Raw genomic sequence first — 12,008 nt, 5'->3', positions numbered from 1 at the left:
TTGTATTCAACTGGACATTCACAAGATCCAGGAGGCCACACTCGGTACCAGATGAGCTTTGCAAAGGATACAGGTGAAGAGCCACAACATGTCAGCAGGACAGCTTGCCCTCATCAGGAACCCTAACAGCATTCTAGTGTAAGCTTAGGTGTCATGCAATGAGACCACATGGGTGTGTACCTAAGTCCCTCTGGCTTAGAAACCTCAAGCTACACAGGAACCAGTATTTCTTCTGATAATTCATGAACCTAACTTCGGGCTTACACCAAGGGGATTCCCACATTCATTCCATTTGTACTCTTTTTTTTTTTTTTTAAGATTTTATTTATTTATTTGACAGAGATAGAGACAGCCAGAGAGAGAGGGAACACAAGCAGGGGGAGTGGGAGAGGAAGAAGCAGGCTCCCAGCGGAAGAGCCTGACGTGGGGCTCGATCCCAGAACGTCAGGATCACGCCCTGAGCCGAAGGCAGACGCTTAACGACTGAGCCACCCAGGCGCCCCGCACTCCATTTGTACTCTTAACAAGACATTATTGTCCTGGTCATAATCCTCCCAGCCTAGGGGTCATTTTTACCATAACCAATGCCACCTGGTAACACAGCTGATAGTCCACCTTTATCAGGTTTTCAGAGAAACAGGGTTCTGGAAGGCTAACACAAGATCATTTCCTCAATGGGAAGAAGAAAAGGTTCTGTCAATTCTTTTAATAGACAGGTCAATTCCAACTGAATTTACTCACAGGTAGTAATGCATTTTATTTGCCCTATTGAAATAACCAATTGTACCACACCATTAATTGAGCAGACCACTGTAGAAATCTACAACATCACCTGTCACATAAAAAGTTCCAGGGGCGCCTGGATGGCTCAGATGGTTAAGTGTCTGCCTTTGGCTCAAGTCATGATCTCAAGGGTCCTGGGATCGAGCCCCGCATCAGGCTCCCTACTCAGCAGAGAGTCTGCTTCTCCCTCTCCCTCTGCCTCTCCCCCTGCTTGTGCTCTCTCTCTTAAATGAATAAATAAAATTAAAAAAAAAAAAAGTTCCCATAGGTGTATGGGTCTTTTTCTGGAATTTCTATGCAGTTTCATTGGTCTTATTTGCCACTTCCTCTTGTATTACCTCATTTCTTTAATTCCTATATAGCTTTCTAATAAGCCTTGACAACCTGCAGTGCCAGTGGCCTCTCCACCACATATATACTCTTGCTTCCTTTCCTAATACTGTCTTGCCTATTCTTGACCTCCTGTTTTCCCAAAAGTTTTTTAATCAGCTGATCAAATCACACACACACACACACACACACACACACACACACACAACTTTGAAAATTTTACTGAAATTAAGTTAAACTCATTTTGTAGTTTAAATTAGGGATATCTAGGACACCTGGGTGGCTCAGGTGGTTGGGCATCCGACTCTTGATATTGACTCAGGTCATAATCTCAGGGTCCTGGGATTGAGCCCCACATCCAGCTCCACGCTCAGTGGGGAGTCTGTGGGAGAGTCTCTCCCTCCCTCTTCCTTTCCCTCTGCCCCTCCTCCCACTCTTTTCTTTAAAATAAATAAATAAATCTCTAAAAAGATAAATAAATAAATTAGGGATAATTGTTTGTTCATTTATTAAGACTTATTATCCATTAATATGATATAGCTATATAACAAAATATTTTTAAATATTCTCAAGAACAGTACTTCATATCTTTTCTTAGATTGACTCCTACATACTTTATAGCTGGTACCATTGTACATATAGTGGTATAATCTATTATGGTAGATAATTTGATATTTGGTATACATGTGCTAACTACTGCACAATGAGAAAACCACACATTTTTATATACAGTAATTTTATATTTATTCTATTGTAAATATTTTAAATTTCCACTATGACTTCTTCTTTGACCCATGAGTTTTGAGTATGTCTTTAATTTCCAAATGTGTGTTTTATCTACTTGTGGTTGACTTCCAATAGAATTCCTTATGTCAGAGGCCACAGTCAGTACTATAAAGATTATTTAAAATTGGCTGAGATGTATTTTGATTTGGTACATGGTAAATTTTTATAAGTGGTCCATGTATGCTTGAAAAGAATGTATGTTCTCTAACTTTTGGATGTTCTATAGATATGTTTGTTCTATCTATCTGGCTAATTTTTTTTATAATTTCTATACTCTTTTAACTATTGTCTATTCTTTTAATAAAAGAGATCTTTTTAAATTGTCCACTATCACAGTGAATTTAATCAATTCTTTCTTGTAATTCTGTCCAATACTGATTTATATATTCTGGTGCTTATAAATTTAGAATTTTATATCTTCCTTGTGAACTAAACCTTTTAGTATTATATAGTGACCTGTAAAGCCTAATACTTTATGCTTTTAAGTCTTTTGGTCTGATATTACTATAGCTACATTAGTTCTCTTTTGTTAGTGTTGCTCTGTGTATTTTAATTCTTTTACTTTAAAACATCAAGGGAAGGGACACCTGGGTGGCTCAGTTGGTTAAGAACCTGCCTTCAGCTCAGGTCATGATCCCAGGGGCCTGGGATCAAGTCCTGCACTGGGCTGCTTGCTTAGCCAGGAGCCTGCCTCTCCCTCTGCCTGCCACTCCCCCTGCTTGTGCTCTCTCTCTCACACACAAATAAATAAGCAAAATCTTTTTAAAAAAATTAAATCTTTATTTTTTTAAAAGATTTTATTTATTAATTTGAGAGAGACAGAGTGAGAGAGAGAGCATGAGAAAGGGGAGGGTCAGAGAGAGAAGACACTCCCTGTTGAGCAGGGAGCCCGGATGGGGGACTTGATCCCAGGACTCCAGAATCATGACCTAAGCTGAAGGCAGTCGCTTAACTGACTGAGCCACACAGGTGCCCAAGAATTTAAATCTTAAAAAAAAAAAAAAAATCAAGGGAAAATGTCCCTCAAAGATTTCTTCTCTTTAAACTACACAGATGACCACCAAATTGAATGAGTTCTACAGAGCTGGCCTTGTCCTGAAAACTAGTTTATCAACCCTAATTGGTAAAACAAATTCTTAAACATTAATTTCAGGAGAATTAAAAAGGAATGTGAAAATTGTGAATGAAATGGGATGGAGGAAAAGAAAGAGAACAGTACTATTGCACCAACATAATCCCACTCATCTCCAACAAGACATGTTTAAAAACCCATTTTCTTACAACTCACTTACTAAGAAAAAGTGACATCACCTGGGTGAGAATTCTTACCATAATTTAAACCTGAGACATTTCAAGTCACACTTCAAAATCAACTTGATTACATTTATCCAAGAAGCAAACTGTTTTAGATGGCTGCAATTCAAATTAAAGGCTCACTTAGGACTAATACGTCTTTGAGTGAAATGTGATTTGGCTAACAACGCTAAGAAGGCACAAGGAGAAATATACCAAATTACCAAGATGTCAGGTCTTTTTGGAGATTGCTCACTGAATCAAATTAATGTCAAATTAAAGAAAGGGCCAGATAACTTTTTCCAAGGAACCTAAGTTAGGTTTTTTGTACTGCATATGCCAAGGATATATGAGGACAAAGTGAAAGCAGTAATACTAGGAGATAGGAGCCTCGTTTCTAGTCTTTGCTGTGATTGAAGAGCTGTATGATCACAGCCAAATCATATCAGCTCTCTGGGACTTAGTTTCTTCATCTCTAAAATGAGTGTTGGAATAAAAATGTCTTGACCTAGCTTCCAAATCTAATCATCTACAAGTCTGAGTCTAGATAATTTCTAGGGATAGCATCATAACTGAAAGGGCATCAAATGGCTATAACATCAAATTAATTCATGAAATGTTAAGAAAAGCAAATTCTGGTAAAATCAGCTGGTTTTCCCAACATGTTACTCTAAAAACCATCCAGAAATGTTCTCTAAGATACTCTTTTCTAAAATGAAACTTTAAAGCATATCAAAATTCATCCTAGAAGGGTCAAGCCATAAAATATAGGGGAAAACAAACAAAATAAAACGTATTTAGTTCTAGAAGGGACTCAAATATGGTTATAAAAAGGATCTACTCAGGACATTTTATGAAAGTGCTCACTTTGAAATTATCTCTCCCTCAACTATAAAATCATTCTGATCAGAGAAAAGTATCAACAGTGGGGCTAAGAGCCCAGCAGTACATTAAGAATTAAAGACTGCCAGCCAGAGATGTGATGGTAGGTGGCCTCGATGCAGCCACCTTACACGTCACACAAGAATGCACAGATTCCTATATGAGAGAACGACCAAACCACAGCATTGTTTTTCAAAGCAGCAGCATTACTGTTAGTCCTGGATGGAGAGGGCAGCCAAACTAGAAAGCGGGAGAAGCGGAGTCTGTTCTTGGTGCTTACTTTGATCTCTGGTAACGCTGGAACTTACAGAGTGTGAGTCTGAGGACAGCAACATGATGGCAATCCCAAAATCCAGTAGGTAAGAGGAAAAATGCAAACCACCCACATGATGAAAATGTATTTCTCTTTTTGTGCTCTAATCCTGGCAGCTATCTCCACAAGGAAGGAGACACATGTCACGGTGAAAGTGTTTGCCCCAGATTTTTCCCAACCCTCTACCTTTCCATAGTTTGGAGACACTGCAGCATACTATCTCTATCAATTAAAAATTCCATCAATCGGGGCGCCTGGGTGGCACAGCGGTTAAAGCGTCTGCCTTCGGCTCAGGGCGTGATCCTGGCATTATGGGATCGAGCCCCACATCAGGCTCCTCCACTATGAGCCTGTTTCTTCCTCTCCCACTCCCCCTGCTGTGTTCCCTCTCTCGCTGGCTGTCTCTATATCTGTCAAATAAATAAACAAAATCTTTAAAAAAAAATTCCATCAATCAATATATCTAAAGGTGTTTGAAATTTTATATGAAATTCATTTTGTATCTCTATTAGTAGCACAAAATGAAATTGATGCCAAAATAAGTAAAATTTCCAGAATAGTATCAAGAGGTTTTCTTTAGAGTTGCAAAGAGTTCCACTCTTTCAAATTGCTATTTTGGTCGTCTTCAACATCAGAGGGGCAGAGAACTGAGAATCATTGTACTAAGGAGAACAAAATAGACCCCTATGCCTTAGAGAGCTTACTCCGTGATTAGACAGGAGCCACAATCATTTAACAAAGATCCCTCTTCTAGTTGTACCTCATGGGTCACTGATCTAGGTGTCTTTTTCTCACTTGATGAAGGCAAAGTCTCCCTGGAAGTCACGTCATTCGAACCACATTCACGTTCCTCCTCATCTTTTCCTGAAAAAGGGAAGGGAAGAATTGATCAAATGCAAAGGGTTACACAGAGAAAGGCTGTGCCTTAATGAGAAAACCCAAGCTACACAAGGGGAATGTTCACCTACTTTTCCTATTGTACGGTCATTTCACCTTTATCTCCTATATTAATCACTTTTCTCCCTGCTTTAAAAAAATAACATAGGAAACATGAGACTTCTTCTAGGATCATCCTCAGAAAGTTAATTTTTGAGCAGTCCCTTTGTTCCTACTTCTGTATTACTCTCAGGTAAATCCTAAATATATACAACTTCCAGAATCTATGCATTGGGTATCACAGAAGATAATTCTTCTGTCTTTTAGGGTCTACTTCTTAGATAAAGAACAATGTGTTACATAAGTCTCACTTTAAATTCTTGAATTATTAACAATAAATAAATTAGCAATATGTTAACTTCTTAGATAAAGAACAATGTGTTACATAAGTCTCACTTTAAATTCTTGAATTATTAATAATAAATAAATTAGCAATATGTTAATGTATGCAGAAAGTCACTTCAGGCTTTATTGAGAATATAATATGAATCCTCCCTAGGAAAGTCGCTGCTGGCTTTATTACAGGATCATTGCTAATTACCCGTGTTACTTTCACTGCACAGAATATTTCAGATAGAAGCCAAAGGAGATATTTTTCTCCGATCTTAGAACTGAGCATTCAGAGTACTGTTTCCCATATCATGGCAGCCCTAAATATTATGATTTAGAAGTTTTGTGACATATCATAATATAAAATCAACAGTACAAATATAGTAAGAAATACAGTAAGCATGTACTTTGGAAACAAAAAGGGTCATTCGCTAATGTGTTAGAAAGGACAAATAGAAATTATGAACTATTAGAACACGAGTTAATTTTGTATGTATATATTATGAAATATCAACGAAAAAACAACATATCAAAACTAACGTAAAAGGTAGCTAAAGCAGTGTTTAAAGCGGAAATGCATACTTTCAAATACATTTATAACAAAAGCAGAAAAAACAGACAAAAATGAGTTTTATATTCAATCATAAAGGCCAAGTAAAACTGAGGAAACCCCCAAAAAAGTAGAAAGTAAGACATCATAAAGAAATACAGCAAATAGAAAGTAATTTAAAACAATAGATCAACAAAATCAAAGACTAGTTCTTTGAAAAAGGACTTAAAAATACGCAAACCTCTTTCACTACTCAATTTAATTAACATTAAGAAGGAAAAAGAGCACAGCCACGGACCCAACTATCATTTTTAAAAGTAAGTAACTTTAGACAAATTTGATGAAAGGGAAACTTTTACAGAGAATTATAAATCATCAAAATCTACCCAAGAATATATAGAAAGCATGAGTAGTATAATAAGCATTTAAAAAGTTAAACCAATAATTAAAAATCTCATCCCCAGGAGGTAACAGACATCTGGGCCCAAAGAGGCTTCCAGATGAGATTTTATCAAACTTTTAATGAATAAAATCTTTTTTATACAACTATTTCAGAGAATTTTTTAAAATGTAAAATTATCTGATTTATACTAAAAGTTTAATAAAGTCCTTACTTACATGAAAACAAAACATGTAAAATACAAGAAAAATTATAAGCCAAACTTAAAAATGGACATTGATGCAAAAATCCTAAGTACAATATTACTAAATGGTGCATTGGAAGAAACATGTACACTAAGTTAGATTTATCAAAAGATTTTAAATTATGCTCAGTATCATAAAAATCTATCAGTGTAACTGTTATACAATAAATGTCAACTAAAGGACAGATCATATTATCACCTGAACATATAAAGAAAAAAAATGGGCAGAAGATATGAACAGACACTTTTCCAATGAAGACATACAAATGGCTAACAGACACATGAAAAAATGTTCAAAATCATTAGCCATCAGGGAAATTCAAATCAAAACCACATTGAGACACCACCTTACACCAGTTAGAATGGCAAAAATTGACAAGGCAGGAAACAACAAATGTTGGAGAGGATGTGGAGAAAGGGGATCCCTCTTACGTTGTTGGTGGGAATGCAAGTTGGTACAGCCACTCTGGAAAACAGTGTGGAGATCCCTTAAAAAGTTAAAAACTGAGCTACCCTATGATCCAGCAATTGCACTACTGGGTATTTACCCCAAAGATACAGACATAGTGAAGAGAAGGGCCATATGCACACCAATGTTCATAGCAGCATTGTCCACAATAGCTAAATTGTGGAAGGAGCCGAGATGCCCTTCAACAGGAAAGGGGATGCACTGGGTGTTATACGCAAGTAATGAATCATGGAAATTTACATCAAAAACTAGGGATGCAATGTATGGTGACTAGCATAATATAATAAAAAAATATTTTAAAAAAAACCCTAAAGGATGGGATGTGTGAAAGGACAGGACATAGGAGTCAACCTGAAAGACCTTCCAAGGGCCAGGGCTAGAACAATTTGAACACTAAAGTAAGTAACAATTAGATTATAATGAAGTATAAAATAAATATAAATGAGTCCGTACTCATATAACCAAGTAATCAAATAAATAAGTAGGGTAGGAGAGACAAAACTTCTTTACAGAAAAATCCCCCCAAATGTATATATACTCCCTCCCCCAACAGGTAGAGCTTAATTCTTCCTCACTTCCCCACCCAGGAGGGCAGGCTAGACTTAGTGACTAGTTCTAAAGAGTGAGAAAAGGGAAATACAGTAACTTTACAGCAGAGAAAACACCTCTGGCAAATACTACCTTAACCAAATGATAACCATTAACAGTGTCAGTGGTGTCACGTGGGTGTCATGTGCCTCCTGATATGATGTGACAAGAAGAGCACTTCACTTCAGTGGTATTCCTCCCCCAAACCTGTAATTCTAGTTTAATAATTAAAAAAAAAATCAGACAACTGTAAATTGGGAGCCATTCTACAGGATACCTGGCCACTAGTCAGCCTGTCAAGGTTACAAAAAACAAAGGAAGACGGAGAAACTGTCACAGACCAAAAGAAACTGGGGAGACATACCAACTAAATGCAATGTGATATCCTGCATTGGATCCTGGAATAGAAGAGAACATGAATGGGGGAAAAAATGGTGACATTCAAATAAAGTCTGGGATTTAGTTTATACTCATATACCAAGGCCAGTTTCTTTAAGGTCAGTTTTGACAAATGTACCTGGTAATATATGACGCTAACAGGGGAAACTGGACGAGGGGTATTGCAGATGGTCTGTACTATCTTCACAATCTGTCTATAAATCAAAGATTATTCTAAAATAGAAGTTTTTATGCTAACAAAATTGACAATTTAGTGAAATAAATTTCTTCAAAGACGTGAATTCTTTTTTTTCTCTTCCAAAAGATGAATTTTATTGTAAGTAGTTTCTCAAAATATTTTTATAATAATTTTTTATTATGTTACCATACAGTACATCCTTAGTTTTTGATGTAGTGTTCCATGATTCATTATTTGCGTATAACACCCAGTGCTCCATGCAATATATGCCCTCCTTAATACCCATCACCGGCCTATCCCAGTCCCCCACCCCCCTCCCCTCTGAAGCCCTCAGTTTGTTTCCCAGAGTCTCTCATGGTTCATTCCCCCTTCTGTTTACCCCCCCTCCATTCTCCCCTTCCTTCTCCTACCGATCTTCCTGCTATTTCTTATTCTTTTTTAAATTTTTGGATATGCGCATTTTGATAGAATATAGTCCTTCTGATCCATTGGTTTTAACAGAATGCTCCTTATTTCAGTTTCATCTGAGGTCTCCTCATGGTTAAATTCAGATTATTCATTCACATAGGTGAGGCTTCTTTCTCAGCGTTTCATACCTGAAAGCTTACATTGTCCATCTCTCCCTCATTAGTTACATTAATTTTGTCCACTGATTTAAGTCCAATTTTTCTCCTATAAAATATTTTTATTTTATCCTATCTTGCAATTAATGCACAATCTATAGAGAGACACTCTGTGACCACACACATCCTGCTCTTCACTGAAATTTTCATCTAGACTTAGCATTCATTGTTGCTTTTTGCGTGATTCAGTCTTTTGTAATGGGTACAAAAGGGTAATTTTCCAATGCTAGCACTCCCTCCACTTTTTTTTTATTGTGGTAGAAAACATATAACATAAAACTAACCATCTAACCATTTTTAAGTATACAGTTCAGTAGTGTTAACTATATGCATATTGTTGTGAAACAGATCTCCAGAACTTTTTCATCTTGCAAATCTGAAACTTAATATCCATTAAACAACTCCATTTTTCCCACTCCCCCCAGCACCTGGTAACCACTGTTCTACTTTCTGTTTCTAAGAATTTGATCACTTTAAATACCTCACATACATGGAATCATACAATATTTTTTTTGTGACTGGCTTATTTTACTTAGCGTAATATCCTCAAGGTTCATCCATGTTGTAGCAATGTGACAGGATTTCCTTCCTTTTCAAGGTTGAATAATATTCCATTGCATGAATATACCACATATTGTTTAGCCACTCATCCACTGATCAATTCCCAGTTTTATTCAGATATAATCGACATGCAGCATTGTATATGTTTAAGATGTACCACATAATGATTTGACTTATGTAAATCATGAAATGATTATCAAATCAGTTTAGTTACTATTCATTACCTCATATAGATTCTCTTAACAAATTTCATATATACCATACACTAGTGCTAACCGATAGACATCATGTTGTACATGACATCCATAGCACATGCTTATCTTATAACTGGAAGTTCATACATTTTGGCTATCTTCATCCAATCCCCCCCCAACATATCCCCCCTCTTCTGGTATCCACAAATCTGATCTCTTTCTCTATGATTTTGTTTTGTTTTTCGTTTTTTTCAGATTCCACATATAAGTGAGACCATAAAGTACTGTCTTTCTCTCTCTGATTTATTTCACTTGGCACAATGCCCTCAGGGTCCATCCATGTTGTTGCAAATAGCAGGATTTCCTTCTTTGTTATGACTGAATAACACTCCTGTGTGTGTGTATGTGTGTGTGTGTGTAGCTTCATTTTTTTACATATGAATATTTAATTTTCCTACTACCATTTAAGAGATAAGAGACTGTCTTATCTCCATTGAGTATTCTTAGCTCCCATGTCAAATATTGTTGACCATATGCATGAGTTTATTTCTGGGCTCTCAGTTCTGTTCCATTGGACTATGTATCTGTTTTTTATGCCAGTACCAAACTGTTTTGATTACTACAGCTTTATAATATAGCTTGAAATACAAAGCGTGGTGGTCTTTTGTGGTGCCATATAAATTTTAGGATTTTTTTTCTACTTCTGTAAAAAATACCATTAGAATGTCAATAGGGATTACACTGAATTTGTAGACAACTTTGGCTAGTACACACATTTTTAACAATTTTAATTCTTCCAGTCCATGAACATGGGATAACTTTCCACTCATTTGTGTCTCCTTTGATTTCTTTCATCAGTGTAAAGACACAAATTTTAAACACAGACACAACAAGAAATAGAAAATCCAAATAAAGAAGTTGAAAATTTGGGTCAAAATCTTGCAAAAGACATACAAACTCTAGGGCTCTATGACTTCACTTATACCAAGTATTTCAAGAATAAATAACACCAATTCCACACAAAGTATTCCAGAAAACAAAGGAAGACAGAATACTTTTCAAAAACATTTTATGACACCAGAATTACCCTGCTATCAAAAATAGACATAAGTATTAAAACACCAATACCCCTCATGAACATATTTTTAAAGAAAAGTCTTTCAATACCTGGCACTGGTTCAATTAAATATCCATACTCAAAACTCATTCCAGAAGGATCATAGATCTAAATTTGCTAAGTAAAACAATAAGCTTTTAGAGGAAAATATCTTCATGACCTTGAGAAAGTGATTATTTCTTAAATAAACACTAGCCATAAAGGAAAACACTGAAAAACTGGACTTCCTTAAAATTAAGATTTCTCTTCATCAAAAGATACCATTATATAATAAAAAGGCAGTGGTGCCTGGCTGGCTCAGTTGGAAGAGCATGTGAGTCTTGACTTCAGGGTCATGAGTTTGAGCCCCACGTGGGGTGTAGAGATTACATACATACATACGTACGTACGTACGTAACTTAAAAAAAAAAAAAAGAAAGGCAAAAGGCAAACTGTAAAGTGGGAAAAGATATTTGCAATACATATATCCTATAATAAGCTCATTTAAATGATATATAAAGAACTTCTACAAATGAATAGGAATAAAATCAGACTACTCAATAGAAAAATGAGAAAAGTATTTGAAAAGATATAACAGATAAAAGAATAGATAAGGGAGGATATCCAAGTGGCCAGTACTCATGAAAAAGTACCCAATTTCACTAGTCAACAGGGAAATAAAAAATAAAAGCAAAATGTAATGTTACTATACAGCTGCAGTAATGTAATGTTACTAGTTTGACAAAATGAAAAATACAAATAAGTTCTGACAAGGATGTGGAGCAACTGAAACTTTCAAACACTGCTGGTGGATTAAGTACTTTGGAAAACTGGTAGGTAACAACTACTCGACCTTAACAGATGCATACTTTATGAACCAGTAATTTCACTCCTATGTATATCCCCAACATAATCAAGTATATATATTCATCAAAAGACATTTACAGGGGTGTCTGTAGTAGTACCATTTGCAATAAATACTAGTAACACTGTGTTCACCTAAAATAGAATGGATAAATAAACTGTAGAATATTCATTGAATAGAACATTACT

The 12,008-nt window shown here is 36.0% G+C and overlaps 1 protein-coding gene across 1 annotated transcript in view; it reads right to left on the bottom strand.

Annotated features, from left to right (window-relative positions):
* The window catches only part of LOC121101175 (tyrosine-protein phosphatase non-receptor type 20-like), a 31,518-nt gene extending 22,420 nt beyond the window's left edge, over positions 1 to 9,098 (bottom strand). Inside the window, exons 1-3 of the mRNA XM_040623773.1 lie at positions 9,078 to 9,098; positions 8,269 to 8,302; positions 5,148 to 5,251 (exon numbers count right to left, since the gene is read on the bottom strand). Coding sequence (XP_040479707.1) covers positions 5,148 to 5,251; positions 8,269 to 8,302; positions 9,078 to 9,098 — 159 coding nt within the window. The remainder of the gene's footprint in view (positions 1 to 5,147; positions 5,252 to 8,268; positions 8,303 to 9,077) is intronic.
* Between the last annotated feature and the right edge of the window lie 2,910 nt (positions 9,099 to 12,008).

Source organism: Ursus maritimus, unplaced genomic scaffold, assembly GCF_017311325.1.
Source record: "Ursus maritimus isolate PB19 unplaced genomic scaffold, ASM1731132v1 scaffold_7, whole genome shotgun sequence".
In the NCBI taxonomy this organism is placed as follows: Eukaryota; Metazoa; Chordata; class Mammalia; order Carnivora; family Ursidae; genus Ursus; species Ursus maritimus.
This window is presented reverse-complemented; position numbering and strand designations above follow the sequence as displayed.